This window comes from Dama dama, chromosome 5 (assembly GCF_033118175.1).
Source record: "Dama dama isolate Ldn47 chromosome 5, ASM3311817v1, whole genome shotgun sequence".
In the NCBI taxonomy this organism is placed as follows: Eukaryota; Metazoa; Chordata; class Mammalia; order Artiodactyla; family Cervidae; genus Dama; species Dama dama.
The window spans coordinates 74,692,134-74,717,718 of record NC_083685.1 but is presented as its reverse complement, the minus strand read 5'-3'; the positions used below and the strand labels follow the sequence as shown (position 1 = coordinate 74,717,718).

The 25,585-nt window shown below is 37.6% G+C and overlaps 1 protein-coding gene across 1 annotated transcript in view; it reads right to left on the bottom strand.

Annotated features, from left to right (window-relative positions):
* LOC133055565 (uncharacterized) overlaps positions 1–25,585 on the bottom strand; it is a 190,748-nt gene that overhangs the window by 123,946 nt on the left and 41,217 nt on the right. Inside the window, 1 exon segment of the mRNA XM_061140722.1 lies at positions 18,068–18,172. Within this exon segment, the coding sequence (XP_060996705.1) occupies positions 18,068–18,172 (105 nt within the window).

Sequence of the window (25,585 nt, the reverse complement as noted above, 5' to 3'; positions counted from 1 at the left end):
AGTCTCAGGCAACCTGAGAAGATCACAGCTTAAAAGAGCTAATAAGCTCCTATTGTCTCAATGACAAACAAGGCAGCAAAGAAGAAACTTTAGGCCAGCTGTTGTGTTTTTGAGTCAGAATGTAAAATTAAAATTCAGCACTTGCTTTGACTGAATCAAATAGATGAATTGCTGTGAATCGCTTTTGGAAAATAACCAAGCTATCATTAAATTTTATGTTAACTGTGAAAACATAATGGTCATATTTGAGTGAGATCCCTAACAAATAAGAATATCAATATTTGTTAGGTTAAAATAAACAGTTTTATCCAAGAGAGGATAATTTGCTTTGTTTTTGAGTTAGTGCTGCCTTGGCATCTGGCAAAGCCTGTCTTCTCTCAGGTCCACTTTCTAGTTCTGTTCCTACTTCCCTCCTACTCACTCTCGGAGACTCTTAAACTCACATTAGCTCTGGATGCCCTCTGTCTATCAAAATCTGTTCCAAAGAGATGATGAACATTTATAATAAACATCTTAGTGTGCATTTAAGGCAGCTCAACCTTCCTTGGGGCTATATTTAGTTTGCAATGTGGCATTTCTGCCCCACTGAACAAGTGTTAGGATAGAACGTAAATGGGTGGTAGCTCTGAAATGTGTTAACTTGGCTTTGCTTTCCAGAATTCCCTGGCTTGTATGCATCTGTGTAGGGTGGACCATAGGCAGGTGAGATTCTTGTGGAGATTTGGGAGGCAGGAGTGGAAGAGCAGCTGTATTGTAGTTGACACCTGTTGTCACTTACCTACTGGTTCGCCTTGTTAACTCAGAGCAGAAGAAGGGCCTGCAACTGCCCCTTGTGGCCCTTGCACCCCTTTCTGTTCCCCGGATCCACCTCCAGCTGCTTAGACTCCTGGGAATGTGCCTGTCCCTCCATGGTGAAGGTCTAACCACACAGGGTGCACACACTCATGCCATCAAGGCCAATGGCAATGAGAACTTACACAGCTCTCAGTTCATCCTTGTGGACCATAGCTCAGGTTGTGGGGTCCAAATCACCCTTTTTTTAAATAAACTTTTAACTTTAGAATGCTTTCAGATTTTCAAAATTATTGTGAAGATAGAAATTCTATACACCACACATCCAATTTTCCCTATTAACATCTTATATTAGCATTATACATTTGTCACAATTAATAAACCAACATTGATACATTATATTAGGCTCCTCTTGGTTATAGCAGTACTTCAAATTTTCTTTGTTTTTGCTAACTTTGACAGTTTTGAGGATTATTAATCAAGTATTTTGTAGAAAGTGCTTCTATTTTGAATTTTCTGATTTTTCTTTCTCATAATTGTTCTAGAGTAATGGTTTCTGGGGAAGAACACAGAAGTAAAGTAGCATTCTCATCACGTGATTTCAATCATACAAACTATCAATATGACTTATCACTGTTGTTAGCTTTTATCTCCTGGCTTGTGGTAGTATTTGTCAAACTTGTCCACTGTAAAGTTACTCTTTTTCCTTCTCCCTTCTATACTGAATTCTTTGAAAGGAGGCCATTGGTTCCACCTCTTTAAATGGAGAATAGCAACATCTTTTAGTTGGGATCCTTCTGCATGACGGATTGGTCTATTCCCCCATTTATTTTTCTTCAGTCATTTACCTGTGTTAGTATGGACCCATAAATATTTATTTTATTCTTTGGGTAATAATTAAACACCACTTTATTTTGTTGCTTGAAGCATTCCAGTGTTGTTCGTCAGGAGCTTTTTCAGTGGCTCCTATGTTTCTTTAACAAATCCCAAACAGAGTGACTTTTTGGGGAGAACTTTCTTATTTTTTTGAAGTTAAAAGATGCTTCAGGCTTGTATTGGAAATTTTCTGCCCCAGTTTTAGAATAGCTGTTTTTCCAAGGAATTCTGATTCCTTTTATAGAGAATGATACTAGAAATCAAGATCTGGGCCCTGGGGGTCCTCATTGTTACTGAAGTGTTTTTACTTCTTTGCCCTCATAACTAATTGGGCCAGAAGATATTTGTGTTTATACTAGCCAGTGTTTAGAGACTTATCTACAAATGTTTCTATATGTGTTAAGCTAAACATGAGTTCATATTGCTACCAATGATCTGCCCTCACCCACTCTATATTGCTCTCACCCATTCTTTATCTTTCTTTTCCAACTGCCTGCCCTATACACTTCAAGATCCAGCATCAGATAGGCAAATAACAGCATTAAAGAGATTATTAAACCAGCTTTCACAATTGTGCAAGATCAAATCCCTGCAACAAAATAAACTCATTTATTTATCTATATCCATATCTATATACCTATATGGAAATATAGGTGTGTGTATATATATATATATATACACACATATTTGATTCAAACAATGTGGGAATTAGGACCACTGACCACCTGAGCAGTAGAAAATCTACAGAGTCAACCAAACTAGTAGTACATATTTATTGCAAAAACTCCATGTACAAGTGGATCTATGCAGTTAAAGGGTCAATTGTATATCTATGTAGGGAGAGAATGTATAGCCAATGCTCTTAAGTAAAGGACCACAAGAACACCAAAGTTGAAGAAGTGTTTATTATTCATTGAAGTGTGTGTGCTAAGTCACCTCAGTCGTGTCTGATTCTTTGCAACCTCATGGACTGTAGCTCACCAGGCTTCTCTGTCCATGGGATTTTCCAGGCAAGAATACTGGAGTGGGTTGCCATTTCCTAATCCAGGGGATCTTCCTGACCCAGGGATCTAACCTGTGTTTCCTATGGCTCCTGCATTGCAGGTGGATTCTTTACTGCAAGTGTTCATTACTCACTGAAGTGAGAGAGACTATATACCATGGAGGGTATCTCATGTGGGGTATCTCAGTAAGACGATATCAGAAAGGTCCATTAGGAGGATTTAGGTTTTGGTTGAGCAATTTTGGGAAAAGTCTAAAGTATCAGAGGTTGGTACAAATTGGATTTATTGGAAAGTGAAAGTGAAGTCGCTCAGTCCTGTCTGACTCTTTGCAGCCCCATGGACTGTAGCCTACCAGGCTCCTCCATCCATGGGATTTTCCAGGCAAGAGTACTGGAGTGAGTTGCCATTTCCTTCTCCAGGAAATCTTCCCAACCCAGGGATTGAACCGTGGTCTCCCGCATTGCAGGCAGATGCTTTACCCTCTGAGCCAGTAGGGAAACATTGCATTGGTGGTATAGTAGGATATTATTGGAAAGCAGAGGCAAATTAGGGTGCATAAAAAAGGAAAGATTAAGCTGTCCTTGGTAAAGAATTAGTAATCTCTCATTTAATAGTAGGGAAATGCTAGATATTTTGTGTTGCACAGAGACCTTGTTTGAAGTAGATGTTCTGTGAGATTATGTACAGCAAAGCAACATGATTTAATTATAAGCATCAGATCAGTTTGTAATAACACTGAGGCTTAGATATGAATGTCAGATCAGTTCCAAAATGTCAGGTTGCTTTAAAAACACTCTATTTGTCATCTATCTATGTCTAGCTAACCAACTAGCTAGATATCATATTCCTGCTTTTTGAATTGAAATTTGACTACTAAAATGTGAAAAGGAAAATTCCTGAACTCCTAGGCATTATACTCTTCAGCTTTCCTGAGCTCCCAGCAGTTCCCGATGAAGAACAAAACCAATCACAAAATTACATGCCAGAGAATCTCATGAGGGCAACAACTTAGAGCAAGGAAATTTTGTAACTCAGCTCTAAAGTATATCCACCACTGGCCAGGATTGGAATAGGGCTCAGAAATCTCTCCTTGGCAGGTACAATGTGACACTACATTACCATGGCACATTCTGCCACAGAGCCAATATTGAAAACATTTGTTCTCTTGTTTATTGGGACAGAGGGACAACTAAAAGCATTCATTCTTGTAGCTCTGAAGCCTTTGATCTTGAGACACCTGCTGGGTGCCATCTGACAGGTTTTACTCATGCAAAGAGGAAGTTTGAGTGTTTTTAATTAGTGTGGGACTATGTGGCAATTTAGGTTTTCTGGTGGGACATATTGTCATTTAGCAGAAAGAGGGCTGGGCTGGGAGTTGTGAGAGGTAAAGATTAACTTTCACTCTCCCCAGTAAACTGTATGAGCTTGGAAAGATTATTCGATCTCTCTGCACTTCTGTTGCCCTCAGCTCTAAAGTCAAGAGGCTTGGCTGGTTTCTCTCTTATCATCTCCCTGACTCTGATTTTCTTCGTGTTTTGTAGACTGCCACAATGTATTAACTATAAAAAGAAAATAAATATTCTCTATTTCATTATATCTATGGAGGAAGAAGCAGAATTTTAAGGTTAAAAGCAAAAATATAAAAGCCAGGGTCATTCTGAGATATTTGATAGGAAATTTAAAATTCTCATTTTCTAAAAAAGAATATTTGAGATTCCTAGCTACATCTCTATCTTAAGAAACATTTTCAAGATGCTTCTTATCTTATAGGAAATATGAAAAGGGAGTGGGAAATAGGAAAAAGAGGATCCCTCATTTTTGTTTACAACTAATGCATGCATTCTGTTGAAAAATTAGAATATACTTATAAATTGAAAATATACTTTTTATCAGTCTGAAACACTGCCACCTGTACAGTGTGTGTTTATATACATACACAAAGGCACACAGGCATTTTACACATTAAACTATATACCTTTTGCAAAATATATACTACATAAGATTATGATTGTTTACTTTCTCCCAAAAATTTATTGTAACTCTCTCTCCACATCAACAAATATAAAATGGCATCATATTTTAATGTCCATTTAACATTCTATCACATTAGCGACTAAACAATAACATAGATGTATATGATAATCTGGGTTCACACCTTAACTTCACCTGTTGCTCTCCGTAATATTTTGGACACATTTAATAATCTCCCTAAGTTTCAGTGATTTTATCTGTGAAAATAGGAATACTTATTTCATAAAAAAACTATTATAAGATTAAATGAGTTTTTGTCATATCTGTGTAGTACTTCCCAAACTAGTGTTTAGGAAAATACTGGGGGAAAACTCCTGAGGATTTTAGTGGATGTTATGTGTGTATTAGTCATTCAGTCATGCCCAGCTCTTTGTGACTCCATGGACGGTAGCCCACCAGACTACTCTGTCTCTGGGATTCTCCAGCCAAGAATACTGGAGTGGGTAGCCATTCCCTTCTCCAGGGATTGTCTCCTGTATTGTAGGCAGATTCTTTCTGGTGTGAAGGGAAGCCCTACTATATTAGTATGTATGGTAAGGCAAAACAAACAGAAATAGTCTATCCATGGGCAAATATGTTTTACCATAATTTAATTGTTTGTATTTTACTGTAGGATCCCTCAGAACTTTTAATATGCCAATGTATTTTTGTAATGTTTCCAAGCTTACTTCTCAAGGAAGTAGTTTTTTTTTTTAAACACCATTCTTGAGATATAATTCACATACCATACAATTAAATGACTTAAATTCACTGGCTTTTAGCATATTCACAGTTGTGCACCCATCATCACAATTGATGTTAGAACATTTTCATTATCCCTGAAAAGAACTCCACCATTACCATTCACTCCCCCTGCCAATGTTCCCATATCCCTTGGTAACTACTATTCTACTTTCTATCTTTCTAGATTTGCCTCTTCTGGACCTCTCATATAAATATAATCATATAATACATAGTCCATGGAATATTTTGGATGGGAAGGGGAACGTGTGTGCTCAGTCATGTCCAATGCTTTGTGACTCCATGGTCTATAGCCCACCAGACTCCTCTGTCCATGGAATTTTCCAGGCAAAAATACTGGAGTAGGTTGCTACTTCCTATTCCAGGGGATTTTCCTGACCCAGGGATTGAACCCTTGATCTTTTGGACACTGAGCACAGATTAAAATCTTTCAAAACAGTGATGGACAGGACACATTTCCTTAGGACCTCTAACATCAGATGTGTAGTCAACATTTAATAAATAATTGTTAAGAGAACTGAGTTGTTAGGTAATGTTCAAAAGTAGATATATAAAATTATTTTTGCTTCTGAAAAATATCAAAGAAGGCTCTTGGTGGGAGGGGAGAGATGAGAAGAAAGAAGGATCTAATTAGTTTTGTTAAGAACTTACCGGGCAAGTGATAAGAAGATGGGAAAGGAACGCCTGAACTGATGCCTTAGGAGCTACACAGGACCTTAACCTTTCGTGAGAAAGGGCTCTTTTGAGTGAAGTGTTGATGCTCTTCATGACCTGACCACTGTGGCATATTTAAAGCTTTGCTAGATATAAGAATATGCAAGATAGGAACTGGATACGAAAAATCTGTGGATAGTCCACAATTTGGGCCAGCAAGCACATTACCCAGAAATGGACAAACAACATCCATTCCATTGACTGGGAAGGGCTATCTTCCCAAATGATTATTCACTCTTTCTGCCTAGTGTTTGGATATTTCACTAGACTGAGAAATGCCAAAAGGGAAAGTGTGGACAATTTGCTAGTAAAAGCAGATAGATGTGTAATCAAATAAGTAGAAGCATAAAAGAAATTAAATTCTTTTTCCATAATTTGGAAACCATTATGCTAAATTATTTGTGTGCATTATCTAATTTGGAAATTAAAGCATTTCATTTACTCTACAATTTTATTATCCAGTACCCACTGCATTATGTCAAACAATGTTCTAAACATTCAGAATGTATGAGTAAAGAAAAGACACCAGATCTCCACCTTGAAAGAGATTATATTCCAGCAAAGTCATCTTGGAGTTGCTCTTTTCTCACTCCATATTCAAACTTTTAGATATAACCTGTATTCATTATTAAGAGGTTTAAGACAAACTGAGACTTCTTCACCCCATTTATGTTTGACAATCTCCTCCAAGGCTTTAATAAGTATATACACCAGTTTCTCTCTCTGGTGATTCTGAGTTTGTGTGGCTAGGGTGGTTTTGAACATTTTCATATTTTTCAAGTTCCTCTAGGACTTCTGAAGTGCATCTGGGGTGGGGCCACTGTAATAAGCATCTGCCGTTAGTCAACCAGTGAAATCAGAAAGAAACAGGGCTGTTATATTTTTCTTCTATTCTTCTCTAATATTATAAGAATGGTCTTGCAGACCTCACTGGGCTATTCCATATCAACATGCATACAACAAACATTAAGTATGTAAAGTGTGTTGCATACTCTGTTGGTAATTACATGCTACATTAAAGTGTCTGCCTGGAATGTGGGAGACCCCGGTTCGATCCCTGAGTTGGGAAGATCCCCGGAAGAAGGAAATGGCAACCCACTCCAGTACTCTTGCCTGGAGAATCCCATGGAGGGAGGAGCCTGGTAGGCTACAGTCCATGGGGTTGCAAAGAGTCGGACATGACTGAGCGACTTCACTTTCACTTTAAGTGTTGTATACGCGCATGTTTTAAACAATCTGACTCAGATTTTGATTTAATGACTTCTAGAAATAATTGAAAAACGTATGTCTCCCTTACCAATGTAATGAGCAATGCAAGCTTTTTGATGAAAGATAAGTATCATCTTTATTCTTCATGAAGGTTCCTAAATTTCTGATAATAATGGAGTCATATCAAATTAACACAACATATCTTCTCTGCTTATGGATAGACAATTGTGCTGGACATCATCTTTTGTCTCCTTCAAATTCAAATTCACCATTTTCACCCTGTTCTGTGCCTTGGGAGTCTGACCTCTGTGTAGTATATCAATGGGCTACCTTGACCTCTGACATTTGATTTAATTTCCATCTGAGAAGAAAAGAAGTAAAGGAAGAGAGTGTGAGATAGCCCTGACCACTCTTTCTGGACTCGTTCAAGTTGACTGTGTTCTTTGAATGAAGGGACTTTTACCAAGCAACTCCGTAGACAGTCATTTCTGAATCTGGGTTTCTGTAACCTCTTATTCCTTTTCCTGTCTGGGCTTAGGGTTAGTGACACTTCCTCCTGATTTTATTGACTCTTGAAACTTCATTAATCCTTTGTAAATAGTCATTTTATCAACCTTTCCTTGAATTACCCAATTACAGTGTGCCACATCTACTTTATGGCAATGCTGTGACTGATGTGGCAATTCACATGGCTCTGGGCTCAGTCAACTTTCATGGAGCAGAAAAAAGCAGACAAGACACTGCAAAAGATAGAAATGTTTTTTATTCTCAGTCTAGCACTCTTTAAAAGTGACCTCTGCCAAATTATTTAATCCTTGGAAGAATCAATTTCTTTACCAAACTGAGATAATGATAGACTCTAACCCACAGGTTTGTTGTGGTTATTAAAAGCAATAAGAGTGTAAAGGGGATTATAGATAAGTAAGATCAGGTATACCTTGATAATTATTTATGTGTTGTGATATATAACGGAGAAGGCAATGGCACCCCACTCCAGTATTCTTGCCTGGAAAATCCCATGGATGGAGGAGCCTGGTAGGCTGAGGTCCATGGGGTTGCTAAGAGTCGGACACGACTGAGTGACTTCACTTTCACTTTTCACTTTCATGCATTGGAGAAGGAAATGGCAACCCACTCCAGTGTTCTTGCCTGGAGAATCCCAGGGATGGGGGAGCCTGATGGGCTGCCGTCTACGGGGTCGCACAGAGTCGGACATGACTGAAGTGACTTAGCAGCAGCAGCAGTGATATATGAGAATTCATTACTATCATTCTCTATTTTTTGTTTATTTTTTGAACTGCTTATATATTTTAAAAGGAGGATATACATATATACATATATATATGTATATATATATAAATTTTATTTACAAAGAATGTTTCTGGAATACTCTAAGAGCTGAGATTGACCAAGTATAGAAAACTAGTCATTACAAGGCTTTGATTCAGTTTTTGGAAGCAGAAGTCCAACAAAGGATGAATGACTTTTCTGCATAAGCATACGTATTAGAGAGCATGACATCCTATTGAGGACTTCTCTGATGGCTCAGATAGTAAAAAATCTGTTTTCAATGCAGAAGACCCAGGTTCAATCCCTGGGTCAGGAAGATCCCTTGGAGAAGAGAACAGCTACCCACTCTAGTATTCTTGCCTGGAGAATCCCATGAACAGAAATGGAATTTCTGGTGGGCCAGTGGTGGTCCAATGGGTCGCAGAGTGAGTCCAATGGGTCAGACGACTGAATGACTATACATAGCAAACCACATAGTGCAACTCATCATTTAAATAGCATGGATAATGCTATTCATACTGCTCACAGAGGCTCTGGGGGGCTAGGTAATATTTAGGGGCTGTTTCTCTTCCATAATATAAAATTGTCATGAACTATTTTCAACATTCCATGTCTTGCAGATTTTGCTAGTGTAAATTATTATACAGGACTTGATTGATTCCAGAATTTTGGAAATGTTGGGTCTAAGCCAGATCAGTTGTGCACATGACTTTGAGGAAAGGTGGACTCTTTGGCCACATGGCCGGCCAATCTTTCCCAGCTGATTTCTTTGGTCTTTCACTTTCATTTGCCAATAGGAACTTACTGTGTTATAAAAAATGACACTTCAAAAGCCCTTTACCTGGTAAGTGAGGAACTAGACAGTGCTTCTTTTACTTTAGATTGTATTGACTTTTTTGTTGCTAAAATTTTGCCTATTTATTTAATCTTTGGCTGCCCTGAGTCTTTGTGGCTGCGCACAGGCTTTGTCTGGTTGCGGTGGGTGGGGGCTACTCTTCCTTGTGCTACATTGGCTTCTCATTTTGGGGTCTTCTCTTGATGCAGAGCATGGGTTCTAGGTGTGCAGGCTTCATTAGTGGTGGTTCATAGGCTTTAGTGCATAAAGGCTTAGTTATTCCACAGCAGCATGTGGGATCTTCCTCAACCAGGGATTGAACCCATGTCTCCTGCATTGGCAGCAGATTCTTAATCACTGGACCACCAGGGAAGTCCTACCTTAGATTTTAGTGGAGACTATTCTTAGAAATGAGACCAGCCATATTACGTGGTTGAGTGAGTAGTAGTAGAAGATTGAGTCACTGAATCTACCAGCTTCAGGTGATCAGTTCCGTAATAATAAAGGGGTCCATTATTAGAATGCTTTAATGATCTCATTGCATTAACAAAATGTTGGGAGTATGGGAAATTCAAATGTCTTGGAATGGATAGTTTCAGTTACGAGTAACAGGGAAAGTTCAGCTTTCCTCTTGTCAAGTATGAGTCTCGATATTGTCATTTTTTACTGCAAACTATAATATAAAAAATTAAACAGATAATTGCTCATGAATTGCTCATGGCTTCTTATTTACACTCGACTTGTTTGAGCATATAGTGATAATTTAGGATGAAGTCCCTCATATTGTCATTAGTGTCACTATAATTATGTCATTATTGATAATATTACCATAACATAATTTTTTAGGAGTTTTTCCTTTAGATCCAATAATGTTCTAGTGTCACAGAGAATAATAACTTAGTATAATGACTTTGAAACATAATTTTAGTTAATATGCTTCATTAAAATGTCAAGAATGTGCTGAATGCAATAATCTCATTTATTTCATGAGATTTTAAAATCCAAACCTGTATATTAATTTAGGTTTGTGTGCCTTTGAAATGAGTTGATAATACTTTAAAAATGAAAGTCTAAATTCCTCTACATTCAAAGATAGACAATAAAAATCACTCTATTTGCTCCAACTCTTCAACACTCTCAATTCATGATATAACATTGAAAAGGGGGTAACATGCAAGGATAATTGAAAGAGCGCTGACTGACAAGGACAAAGACCAAGATTCACATCATGTTATGCCATTTCTAGGCTCATCCAAGGCAACCAGCCATCAAAAGTCACAGTCTAGTGACCTGGATCATATTCTGAAGGCTGAGTTCTGGAGGCATATCTGTATCACTCATTTTAAAAATTTGATTCTGAGTGCCTTCCTGTGATGTGGTCTCTTTCCAGTTAATTAAATTTTCTGCCACTGCTTTTTCTCTGACCCTTGAAAGCGTTTAAGATTTTTCAGTCAGTCCTTAGTCTGTTGCAGCTATGGAAACTTAGGAATTTTGGTTCCTGCTAGGACAATATATAGTTTGCACCATTTCTATATTTAAGCTGTAAATGTCTGAACACACTAGGTTTTCCTCTATTGGCTCTATTGTGGACTTTTTTCTCAGAAGGACTGCACTCTCTGTATCATAATATTTGCCTCATTTGTTCTCATGATGCTATGTAAATTGTATGTAATAAATATTACTTTTATGTAACAAATATCGACATAACATATGCTTTTAGATTGTTGACACATTTTAGGGTTTATGATCTTCAGATGGACTCACTTTCACATCTTTCACTGTCTTTGTTAAGTAGATATTTCTTCCTCACAGGCACATTTTTAGAACTTTCTACAGCAGGCAGATATTATTGCAAAAATGTTTCATTTTGTTGATTTTAGTATCTTGCTTCAGCCTACCCACAGACATCTCCAGGAATTATTGTTCACAACAGCTCATGTTCATGCATGTGTTGTTTCTCCACTGAGTTCCTAAAAACATACATAGTGATTATTTAGAGGTTTCATTTCCACATTGATCCTGATTATTCATTCTGTATTTTATGATAACCATAAATTAAGTAGCAGTAGTTATACAGTCTGAGAAGGCAATGACACCCCACTCCAGTACTCTTGCCTGGAAAATCCCATGGATGGAGGAGCCTGGTAGGCTGAGGTCCATGGGGTCACTAAGAGTTGGACACAACTGAGCGACTTTACTTTCATGTTTCACTATCATGCATTGGAGAAGGAAATGGCAACCCACTCCAGTGTTCTTGCCTGGAGAATCCCAGGGACAGGGGAGCCTGATGGGCTGCCGTCTACGGGGTCGCACAGAGTCGGACACAACTGAAGTGACTTAGCAGCAACAAAGAGAAGCATGGTATGACAAAGCAGAAAGAGACTAGATCTTTTATACAAGAGACCAGGCCAATGTGATCTTAAGACCACAGTGGCTGGGTTTTCTAACCCATGTGTATATTTGAAAATTCATTTCCATGTAGAATATTTAAAAATGCAGACAATAAAAAAGAGTAGTAAAACATAGAGACTAATTAGAAATCATTCAAGTATCTAACACCTTAAGACAGAGTATATTCCCATTACAGATAAATTCTCTGTGCATATCATTCTGGTATTCCTAGGTGGTACTAGTGATAAAGAACCCTCCTGCCAATGCCAATGCAGAAGATGTAAAAGGCATGAGTTTGATCCCTGGGTTGGGAAGATTCCCCAGAGGAGGGCATGGCATCCCACTCCAGTATTCTTGCCTGGAGAGTCCCATGGACAGAGGAGCCTGGTGGGCCATAGTCCATAGCATCACAAAGAGGTGGACATGACTGAAGCAGCTTAGCATACATATGCACATCATTCTGCCTTCCTCATAGAGATCATCACTGGCCTGGCCTTTGTGAGAACCAGTTTTACCATGTATGTATATATCCTTAGAAATAGGTTGATTTTTGCCTCTTTTAACATTTTACATAACTGAAATAATTCTGACTTATTCTGTGATCTGCTGCTTTCACTTAATGTTGTTCATGAAATGCACTGGTGATAAGGCATTAGTTAAAGACAATTATTTTAATGCTATGTTTGTGTCCCAGTGCATGGGTTCATCACACTTTTTGTATTTATAAACTCAATTACTATGTTATTTAATTTGGGCTTATTACAAACAATACGTCTATGAACATACTTGTATATCTCACCCAAAAGCGTTTTTCAAGTGTATCTCTCAAGAGTATCCTGGAAAAGGAATTGTTGCATCCTGAATTGTACCCCTTCAATTTCTCTAGATTATGGAAAATTGACTCTACAATATTCATTTTATTCTATATCTATGACACACGAGAAGTAGAATTTAAAACTTGCCAATCTCTTTGTTGTGTGGAAATATTAAATTGCAGTTTCAGTTTGCCTTTTTCTGAGTATTAATGAGGCAACGTATCTAAAAGGCCTAGTCTTCCACCTGGGAAATCTATGGTTCCTTGGAACTTTGACAACACATTTTCAGCGTTGTGCTGTTTTACTATTTTCTTTTTCTGTCTTATATTATACTTATTTGCTGAATGGCATGATTCCTGATAGCAGAATGCAGGTGTTATTTTCTTCACGTTCTCTGAAGTTTCTAACAATCCCCAGTGGTGGGCTATCTGTTATCTGCTGAATGAATCAATGGATGTCTAAATGTATGGATTGCAGAGCAGACATGCGATGGGGCTAACAATACAAGCTTCAACATCAGAGAGACTGGGGATAAATACTAGCTCTTCTACTCACTAGCCATCTGATCTGAGAAATGTTATTCCGTCTGAATAAATACAGTTTACCTGTCTGCAAATGTGAGATAGCTGTAACAACATCCTCATAAGATTAAGTGAGATAGTTTATGTAAACCATAACTGCACTTGCTCCATCTCTGGTAACTGCTATTAGTAGTGGTAGCGGTAGTAATGTTACTAAAAGCTCAGCCTCTCTCTGTATGCCGGTGTTGAATCAAATCCTGGAGACAGAGTTTTGGGTGAAGTAGAAAAGGGTAACCTGATTGCTCAGCCAGGCAAAAGGAGACACACCAGGCTTTATTGTGTCCCAACCCCAGAGAATGAGGGTTTTGTAACAGTGAGTCCCGGTCTCTGTCAAGATTAGGGTGTGAGCAGGCTTTGCACCCCCTTAGTCTCATGTCAGATGATGTCTCCTAATCCTGATGACCTTCTCTGGTCCCTTCAATCTCTGCCCCTCTGTGATTTCTGGGCTGCTCCCTCCTTGATCAGCAACTGTTCAAATCTGCCCTATGGAACTCAAGGAAGGTCACAGAGGCTAGAGTCTTGCCTACAGGAAACAAGGGGCAGAAAAGCCTCCATCCTGGGGAACCCCACAGAGCCCTGCTTGGTTTCAGTAATAATAATATTATTATTCAGATCGTGTTCTAAAGCTGTAATTTCAAAAAGTGAAACGTTTGATAAGTCCATTCCTTCAGTGTTGGAGGTCAGTCAAAATATCTTCCTTCTCTGAGAGCCTTGCATGAAGTGGGAACAAATAGTAGAACAAATGTGGAAACCAAATAGAGAAAAGAATTTAGATCAATCTTTTCCACTGTTCAAAAGTATATGGGGAAGGTGTTGGCAGGGATAAAAAACAGGAAGATGGACTGGGAGGAACTATGCCTGACTTTTAGGATTCTTTTCCTGCTAACACAGCCGAGAGGATGTGAGATGCCATCCCTCCAACCTAACAAAGGCAGAGGATTAAAATCTCCCAAACCACCTTGTAAATGGTAGCCAACTGCCACATTTTAGAATCTAGTTAGAAGAGAAATATAAAAAATGTATGAGGGAACCTCAGAACAATTTAAAGTCAGAGAATATGCTAAAGAAAATGAAGCAAAGACTCAAATGAATATGCAAAAAATAATTGGGCAGAGAAATGGCAGGGACAGGAACAGATCTGCATAATTCTAAGAGCATTTTAGGCAGAAATGTAAACTAAAGCCTCTAGTGCCTTGTTAAGTAAGAGTCCGTAAAATGTAAGCATTACTAAATGAGCTATGTGTTTGCCAGTGATTTCATCACTGGCAAACACTCAGAAAGAGGTCAACATTTAGGAATCTGGATTTCTATGTAAACGTATATGCTTTATAATACTCCACAGCAGTATTTGCAAAGTGTTTTTGGAGTAGTTGCATTGATAGCACTGGTATCATATAATTTACATGTATTTTTCTATAAAAACCTCTTGATGTGCAACTGTAAATAGCAAATTAGAAGCAGAGGTTTACCCAAACAATCATTTCAAGATATATGCAAAAATAAGCAGAATTTATGGAGGTAGATTACTTCTCAGCTTAAAATGCTTCAAGGGTTCTCTTGTAACTCATAGAATAAAATCTAAATGCCTTAACATTAGCATAAACTCCTGCCAAGACACATTCTCATTCTTCAGCTAAGTTCCCAGTCTTTCTGCATAGACTTCACATATTACACTTTGGTAATAACAAACTGATTGTAGTTTTACCTCCTTTAGAGTTTAAGTAATTTTCTCATTTGAAAAAAAAAAAAAATCCATTCCAGTTCCTTTACTTTGCTAACTCTTACTTAATTTTTATAAGTACACATGTTTAATGTGTATTTCCATGAAACTTACTGAAAGCATCTAAATTTCCTAAGGATGCCCCAACACCCCACATGGATGCTTGTTTTTCTATTTAACTGTGTTGCATTTATAGTACCTATCTATGAGTCTGACTCTTCCTCAAGATTCTCTGCTCATAAAGATCAATCAGTCTTTCTACTTATCTGTGTAACCTGTCAGCCTGATGCATAGCAGACACGCTATGAATTATGTGCTTGTTGTAATGAGCCTTCACAAGTCATTCCTAACTCAAACGGGCAAAATTATTTCTTGACTGTTATCAGTACAGAACGACTAGATTCAAAATTGAGCCCTTTCATTCTGAGGACCTTCAGGGTGGAGGCATGAATGGGAATGAGAACAAAGCTCATGAGAAGGGAGAGTTGAGTGTGACCCTGGGGGACCCCACTGCCAAGGCACAGCTGCTCTCTCAGCTACATTGTTCAAAGAAGGACTCTCTGCCATAGACTCTATTTTGTTCAGAGGTCAAGATGATTAGCATGGGGACCCAGCAATTTTCCTTAAACACCCATATTTCCAATGGAGGCATGTGGTTATTTTCTAAGGCCTGCCAGATGGAAAAGGGAGGAAGAAGAGTTGCTATGAATATATGTTCTATCTCTGCTTAAATTGACTGAGACCAGCATTTGGTTGGGAGCAAAGTGTCTGGTTAAAGGATGTGATCAGGGATCTATGTGCTCTTTATGAGCAGTATAAAGGTGCAAGGGCAAGAAAGCCAAGCCAAGACGGAGGAAAGTTAGTCTACTCTGAAAACTGAGAAAATTTAAGCTGGTATTACAAGACTTCCAAGGTCATTCAGCTTAATCAGTCAGTCAGTTCAGTCACTCAGTCATGTCTGCCTCTTTGTGACCTCATGGACTGCATCATGCCAGGCTTCCTTGTTCATCACCAGCTCCTGGAGCTTACTCAAACTCATGTCCATCGAGTCCATGAGATCCAACCACATCTTCCTCTGTTGTTTCCTTCTCCTTCTGCCTTCAGTGTTTCCCAGCATCAGGGTCTTTTCCAATGAATCAGTTCTTTGCATCAGGTGGTCAAAGTATTGGAGTTTTAGCATCAGCATCAGTCTTTCCAATGAATATTCAGAACTGATTTCCTTTAGGATGGACTGGTTGGATCTCCTTGCAGTCCAAGGGACCCTCAAGAGTCTTCTCCAACATGACAGTTCAAAAGCATCAATTCTTTGGTTCTCAGCTTTCTTTACAATCCAACTTTCACATCCATACATGATGACCATAGCTTTGACAAGACGGACCTTTGTCAGCAAAGTAATGTCTCTGCTTTTTAATATGCTGTCTAGGTTGGTCATAGCTTTTCTCCCAAGGAGCACACATCTTTTAATTTCATTCTGCTTAATAGCTTTTCATTTTACAAAACCCACTAACAGCAATGTATCTAATTTCAGACCAACAATCCTATGAATTTGAGTTAAAGAATTTTGAGCTGGATCTGACTTCAGAATGCAGTGCTTTAAAATATGTTTGGCTGGGAAAGAATCTCACAGGAAGATATAATATGCAAACCTAAGACACTGTGGGTGAGGAGGAGAAGAGGGCTCAGGACCTTGCTGCTTGTTAGCTACACTCCCCTGCACCCCCTCCTCCCCTGAGCCTTCTTTGCCCTTGAGAGTTCTGATTCAGAGTAGAGATTGAGAGCCATTGATCCAGTAGCACAATTTCAACTTTTAAGATGAAGATATTGAGGACCCAGAGGTGAGGTCCTGTGTCCCACAGATAGTATATACTGCTATGCTAGCAATACTTTTGAGTTGAATTGACTATGGAAATAAAGACAGCATATTATTAATCCTATTTGCCAATGAAAATCCTAAACCCTGGGGCAACTATATGTCTGCCTAAGGTCACAGGGCTAATAAGGTCTAGGATCAGAACTACAACCAAATCATCCAAAGTCACATGTAATAGACCTACCCTAACATCAATGTTTATGAATTTATAATGGCAATTATATTATAACTAATTATAGTTGTAATTCATAACCAATTCATCAGAATCAGCTGGAGGTTTTGTTTTCAACATGCACGTATTAAGGTCCAATCAGGCTTACACAAAGTCAAACTTTCCAGTGTTGGAACTTTAGTGTGTATGAGTTGGAAAGCTCCCTGAGCTATTCAGATGCAACTGCATGGTAAGAAAATTCAGGACAGAGGTTTAGTATCTGCTTCATTATGAAGCTTCGGCTTCCAGAGAAGATGTTAGAGGGTAGCATGTGTCAACGCTTAATAGAGGATTTTGAAGATAGATGCCATCACAGTGTGGTCTACCTTGGGCATAGAAATGGAGAGCTGAGGATCACACACCATATTTTTATCCTCTCTCCCTCTTACTTAACAGCCGATTAGTAATGTTATAAAATTTGCAATCAGTATCTGGTCATTTGGGTCAGTGTGCAAGAAAATACATATATTCTGACTGGGATCAGTCATAATACATTTAAATATGTTTCCAATGTCAAAGAAAAGTGATCTTCTTTGCAACAATATGGTCTCCAGTATTGCAGTACTTATATTACAGAATATTTCATATAACATCTGAGTTTATTAAATGCTAATTTATACTAAAATCATGCTACTGATGTAAAATTTAATATTGCATAAATTATAAATCAATTATATAAAATTAGAATATTATAGAACAAATGGATGCTACTTTGACCGCCAACCTCAATCCACTCTCTCCCAAGGATAACCTCTATTATTGGTGAGTTACTTTATCCTTCCCAATTTTCTATGCCTTGTGAAAATCGAGTACTTATTTATGATGAACTCTGAAACATAAATGACTCCTTGTTAGGAACTGTTGCCAATCAAGAATACTCATTTTTCACAAGTTCCTCACTAATTGATTATGCTAAAATCACCTCAAAGATTTTGGGAAACATTCAAAACATCCAAGAACAAGATGGCAAGGCTGGGGCTCACTTACAGACTTTGAAGCATTTGCCTGAGGGTTGGAGGAACTAGAAGTTGCCCTGACAGGCCCCAAGCCAATTTGGTTTTCTTCCAGAGCAGCTGGCTGGCTGACCTGAGGCTGAAAGTGGAGAGAAAAAGCAGGGAGATGTAACAAGCTAGCTGCTAATATCTAAGAATTAGAGGAAAAACTCAGTCTTTATCTTGCAGGGTTTCCAGCCCACAGGTAAAATATTTGAAGGATGGCAATAATAGAAATTCAAAAAGATTTCTGTTCCAAATGTTGAGTATCTTACTAGAACCCCACTTTTGTGAAGTTTCCTAAAATGAAGGATATCAATATATTTTGCTAGTTAGTGTCTATGATGATACCCCAAAGAATAAAACCTTTTTATATGGAGCAGAGAAAAAATTTTGATAACATTTGTCCCTGCTTTCTGAACCATTAGTATAAGAAAATAGAATTTCAAAAACTCAGTACATTCTCTACCCTTTTGGATTATTTTTTTTGGTCATGCATAATTCACACAGTTCAGCTCATATTTAATCCTCCATCCTACTCAAACCTATTTTTCAGGGATTGCCTGAATGTCAATGGTGATTTTGCACATTATACAGTCACTTCCATAAAATGGTAAATGGAAAAAAAAAAAATCTGTTTTCTATTTTATGGAAGGCTATTTTTTTTAACCTTCATTTGCAAAAAATGTCCAAATCTAAAACTCACACTTTAGAAGTGCAATTTTTGGTTCTAGCTGTATTTTTAAAAATTTACAGATGGAGTTAGTTGCTCATTCTGTCCATTTACTTTCTCTAAAGCAATCTAATTTCTGGAGTGTGAATGAGAGAGACTGGTGCAAGAAATAAATCTGGTTAAACTTTGTCCTCTTGAGTATAAATTATGTATTATGATTCTAGTATTCTACTAAAATTAACACAATCAATGCACAATTCTAAAGGTGTTTGTTCCTCTGCCCTTTCATCTTAAAATCTTCTGAGGGAAGAATATACTATTTGATGGGCTACAGACTTGCACATCTCTACTTTGCAAATCAAATTGCTCACCAAATTGAGCAATGGAGCTTTTTAAAATATACTGATGTCAGGCCCTATCTGCAAGTTCTTGGCTTGGGCATCTCATGTTTAAAATTTTGTCCAGTGATCATAATACATGAGTGATCATTAGTTTGTATGACAAGGGCAAATAAAATATTAACTGCATTTAGCCCTTTGTAAGGAGAAGCATTATTTGATGAAAACACTTCAGTGATAAACCACATAATCCCTTAAACTGAGATTCTTTAAACTTATTTTTAAGATTTTAGGCTAGAATATGTACAACTCAAGTTTCCCTCCAAATATATAACATTTGTAATCTTTCCCTGTAAAATGTCAGCAACTGTGTCAATCAACTGCAATATTAATTGAGAAATCCAGGAGCCTAGACTTATGGATTAAGTATTCTCTTTAATTGAAATGCTTTCAACATGTTTGGAATATATGAGAGACATTCAATGAATCACTGATACTATTCAAAATGGAAAATAAATCTTTCTTCCCTCCACCTAGAATAATGCCTCTGGATATATATTAATGCATCGAGTAGCCCAAACATGACAAAGTTATTATAATTATTTTCTTACTTATCTCTTGACTCTTCCTTTATGAATATATTACACTACTGAAATTCTATTTAATAGTAACCTAGCAACAACATGCCTGAAGGAGGTTGTTATTTCACTGAAGATGGAAAGCTTTGCAATTGATAGACTGTGTAAGACTCACATTTTCCATGCACTAGGTCTCATGAAAAAAATCTCATCATCCTCCTCTTCAGAAAGGAGGTAGGCTAATGATGGAAAAGGTCTCAAGTTCCTCCCTTTTAGGTTTTTGTTAATAATTATGAAACATATGTGATAAATCTCTATTTTAAAAATTTAAGAAAAGAGCAATGAGCAACTCTTATAGATTTTATTTTTATTTCTGAAAAACCAGATGCATATCTCAAGATGGAAAAGCCTAATCTGTGGATCTTGGTTACTTTCTGGGGTCAGTTTCTCCCCAACTCAAGCTCTGATTGACACGACTCCTGAAGAGTTCACAATTCTTGAGATTTTGACTTTCTATCATAAAAAATTGAACTGCCTTGCAGGATAGGTGAAAATATAGTTATTGTCTTCCATTCCTGAGATAATTTGTTAAGACAGGAAGTTGAATAATTCCTGCATTTATTATTAGTTGGAACATTTTATTGATCATTATGATGAAATATGCATTAAGAATGCAAAGTGTTATTAAAATAATGCATCATTTTTTCTTTAATGACTTTATTTTTGAGCTTGATACACCAGAGCTGCTTTATTTTCTCACATGGTAAACATAACTTGATATTACCTTTAATATATTTTGCCCTCAACAGAAAAAAAACATCTCCAGAGAAACTTTGTTATTAGCATACATATGGGGTATGCAAATACAAAAAAATATTTAAACAAGACTTTCTCTAAGGATTTAAAGATCCTTTATACCTATTTTCTGCTGATTCTTTGACACAGTCCTGAGATGTGGGGAGAGACTCAGTATTATTAAAGGCTTTATTTGTTCATTTGAAGCATCCTTTTTATTTTTGAGTATCAGTTGAGAGACCTAGTAAGCATTATTAACTGTTTCTAGGTTTTCAGAGGAGCTTGTACAATTATGTACTTTCATACACTACAAATATATATATATATATATATATATGTATATATACACACACACATATAATCTCATACATTTAATATGAATGCAAGTACATAACATATCATGTATATATAAATATGCATCTCATGTATCCTAAATCTATGTGTTCATATTTGTTGAAGAATTGTTTTTTGTAGTTTACTTAGATATTATTGCACATTATCTTTAAACAATAAGATGGTTCAAATGAATTAAGCAATATTTAATGAAGAGCATTTGAAAAGATAAGAAATTGTTTATTTTAGCTTAGTTTAGTTTTGGAAAGAGATTATACTCCTAAACCATAGGTTAAAATAAATATTGACCTCAGATTAGAAGGTTCATTTGAATACAGACAAGCGTGTCATCAAGATAAATGTGGCTTGTTGGACTCAATTGACACTTGGGTTTTGGTCACTTGAGATGATTCTCCTTTCCTTCCCCAGAAAGTGCTAGAATGATAGGGTTGGGTATCAAGGTGTTATCTGAAAGGGACAGAAATTACCTCAGCTACAACAACCTAATTTGTAGATGAAGTTAAGGCCTTCTTACTTAGGAAAAAAGAAACAGCTGCTTACTAACTTCTCTTACACAGCACAGTACATCAAAGTGGCATGCTCATCCAACGTGTCCAAATGTTTTCCCCTTAAGGTTGAAAAGAGGGGAAGGATATTTATGTTCACCACTTCTCTTTAACATAGTACTCTTATTCTTAGCTAATGCAAAGAGGCAAAGAAAAGAAATAAAAAGCATTCAGATTAGAAAGGCAGAAATAACATTATTTCTGCCTATAGTCACCATGATTATGTATGTAGGAAATCCCAGGAAATATATTTAAAAAAAAAAAAAACCTCTAACTTAAATGTGAATTTACCAAGGTCATAGGATATAAAATCAAAACACAAAAATCAATTGTGTTTCTATACACTAATGTACAACAAGAAACCAAAATTTAAAATAAACCAATTACAATAACTCTAAAAAATGAAATTGTATATATCTCACAAAACATATGCATAATTTGTATGCTGAAAACTAAAAAAATAAATAAATAAATAAATCCTGGTGTAAGAAATCAAAGAAGACCTAGAGACACATACAACATTCACAGCTTTGAATATTCAGTATACTAAACATGACAATCAGAATTTCAGGAAAAGATCTTATAGATATTCACCAAGTGATTGTAAAATTTAAATGGAAAAATTTAAATGGAAAAGGCAAAAGTACTGCAACAGCTACAATAATTTAAGAAAAGTAAGTGGGAAGAATCACACTATCAATTTTGTTTTAATATAAAGGGCTACAATAGTCAAAATATTATGGCGTTACCAAGGGAATAAAGACATAGATTGATGGAAGAGAATAATCTAGAAGTCGATTCAAGCAAATATGAGCAATTACTTTTTGACAAGGGTGCAAAGGCAAGAAAAGAAAAAAAATGTTAGCTTTTATTCTTGAAATGATGTTGAGACAGCTGAGCGCACATATGTAAAAAAACCCAAACTGTCCTCATACGCCCACAAACTTAACTCAAAATAGACTATAAATAAAATACACAAGAATATAAAACACATAGAAGAAGACTGAGGAGAGAAACTCTGTGACTTAGGCTGAGGAAAAAACTTCTAGTTGTTGACCAGCAGCTCCGTTGTCTCTCACACTTTGCCACACTTTGGACTGCAGCACACAAACCTTTCCTGTCCTTCACCATCTCCTGGAGTTTGTTCAAACTCATGTCCATCGAAAAGGTGATGCCGTCCAACCATCTCATCCTCTGTCATCCGCTTCTCCCCCCGCCTTCAATCTTTCCCAGCATCAGGGTCTTCACTAATGAGTCGACTCTTTGCACCAGGAGGCCAAAGTATTGGCACTTCAATTACAACATCAGTCCTTCCAGTGAATATTCAGGACTGATCTCCTTTAGGATGGAGTGGTTGGATCTCCTTGCAGTCCAGGGACTCTCAGGAGTCTTCTCCAACACCACGGCTCAAAAGCAACAATCCTTTGGCCCTCACCTTTCTTTATAGCCCAACTCTCACATCCATACATGACCACTGGAAAAACCATAGCCTTGACTATACACACCTTTGTGGCAACATGATGTCTCTGCTTTTTAATACACTGTCTAGATTTGTCATGGATTTTCTTCCAAGGAGCAAGCGTCCTTTAATTTCATGGCTGAAGTCACTGTCTGCAGTGACTTTGGAGCCCAAGAAAATAAAGTCTGTCACTGTTTCAATTGTTTCCCTATCTATTGGCCATGAAGTGATTCGACCAGATGCATAACCTTCATTTTTTGAAAATTGAGTTTTAAGCCAGTTTTTTTACTCTCCTCTTTCACCTCACAAAGAAGGGGCTCTTTAGTTCCTCTTCAATTTCTGCTATATGGGTGGTGTCATCTGCATATCTGAGATTATTGATATTTCTCCTGGCAATCTTGATTTCCAGCTGTGCTTCATCCAGCCCAGAATTTCTCATGATGTACTTTGCATAGAAGTTAAATAAGCAGGATGACAATATACAGCCTTGTTTGTTCTATGTCCATTGTTCCATGTCTGGTTCTAACTGTTGCTTTTGACCTACAAACAGGTTCCTCAAGATTCAGGTAAGATGATCTGGTATTCCTATCTCTTTAAGAATTTCCACAGTTCATTGTGAGCCACACAGTCAAAGGCTTTAGCACAGTCAATGAAGCAGAAGTAGATGTTTCTCTGGAATTTCTTGCTTTTTGTATGATCCAACAGATGTTGGCAATTTGATCTCTGGTTCTTTTGCAGTTTCTAAATCTGGCTTGAATATCTGGAAGCTCTCAGTTCACGTACTGTTGAAACCTGGCTTGCATAATTTTGAGTACTACCATGCTAGCATGTGAAATGAGTGCAGCTATGTGACAGCTTAAACGTTCTTTGGCATTACCTTTCTTTCAGATTGGAATGAAAACTGACTTTCTCCAGTCCTGTGGCCTCCGCTGAGTTTTCCAAATTTGCTGGCATATTGAGTGCAGCGTTTTCACAGCATCATCTTTTAGGATTTGAAAAGCTTAGTTGGAATTCTATCACCTCCATTACCTTTGTTCATAGTGATGCTTCCTAAGGCCCACTTGACTTCACACTCTAGGATGTCTGGCTCTAAATGAGTGATCACACCATCGTGGTTATCCAGGTCATTAAGATCTTTTTTGTATAGTTCTTTTGTGTATTCTTTCCACCTCTTATTATTTTCTGCTTCTGTTAGGTCCATACCATTTCTGTCCTTTATTGTGTCTATCTTTGCATGAAACGTTCCCTAATTTTCTTGAAGAGATCTCTAGCCTTTCCCAGTCTATTGTTTTCCTTTATTTCTTTGCATTGATTACTGAGGAAGGCTTTCTTGTCTCTCCTTGCTGTTCTTTGAAACTCTGCATTCAGGTGCTTATATCTTTCCTTTTCTCCTTTGCCTTTTGCATCTCTTCCTTTCTCACCTATTTGTATGGCCTCCTCAGACACCTATTTTGCCTTTTTGCATTTCTTTGTCTTGGGAATGATTTTGATCACCACCTTCTGTACTGTGGAGATTCAGCAAACTAGCCAAGAACATGTTGTGTAGGCTCTCTCGCCCCACGTTTTGTAAATAATTACTATGTTACAGCTGAGAGCATTTATAACTCTGCATCGTGAGATTTATGCAACTTTTGAGATCACTTATAACACTATGCATGCGAATCATGAGGTACTCACCTGGTCACGAGTTACTTTGTGCAGTAAGCCTGTATGAGTTCAGCAAGAAAGCCCTGGCTGCTTTTGCACTGGGGCTACAATGGAGTGACACCATGGTTATGTTGTATGAGGTTATGTAGTGACTGTGTTATTGCTACATTATGACTATGTCGTGCCTGCTGCTAAGGCTGCTGTGTCTGCCAGGAAAGAGGCTGTGTTATGGCTGCCGTGTCAGCCAGGAGACAATAAGCGTGTCTACTGTTCCTACATCTCCTCACATCTTCTTCCAGCCTCTTAGCTTGAGTATTGCTGATCCTGGGTTCAGTGACCAGTACAGACAATGTAAACAGAGAGACATTTGGCACTGTGAGAAGGATCAACAGTACAGGTACAGTGATGTGAATCTCTGTCCACAGTTCTTCAGACACTCTGTCTCTCAGATCTAGTCCTTTGTGCCTATTTGTCACTTCCACTGTATAATCATAAGGGATTTGACTTCCCTCATACCTGAATGGCATAGTGAGTTTCCCTACCTTCTTCAATATAAGTCTGAATTTTGCAGTAAGGAGTTCATGATCTGAGCCACAGTCAGCTCCCAGTCTTTTTTCTGCTGACTGTACAGTGCTTTTCCATCTTTGGTGCTGCAAAGAATGGCAAAGATGGCTGCAAAGAATATAATCAATATGATTTCAGTGTTGACCATCTGGTGATGTCCATGTGTAGAGTCGTCCCTTGTGTTGTTGGAAGGGAGTGTCTGCTATGATCAGTGTGTTCTCTTGGCAAAACTATGTTAGTATTTGCTCTGCTTTATTTTGTACTCCAAGGCCAAACTTTCCTTGATACTCCAGGTATCTCTTGACTTCCTACTTTTGCATTCCAGTCCCATATGATGAAAAGGACATCATTTTCTGATGTTAGTTCTAGAAGGTCTTGTAGATCGTCACAGAACCGTTCAACTTCAGCTTCTTCGACATTAGTGGTTGGGGCGTAGAATTGGATTACTGTGATACTGAATGGTTTGCCTTGGAAATGAACAGAGATCTATCATTTTTGAGATGCACGTTTGGACTCTAATGTTATCTAAGAAGGTTACTCTATTTCTTCTAATGGATTTT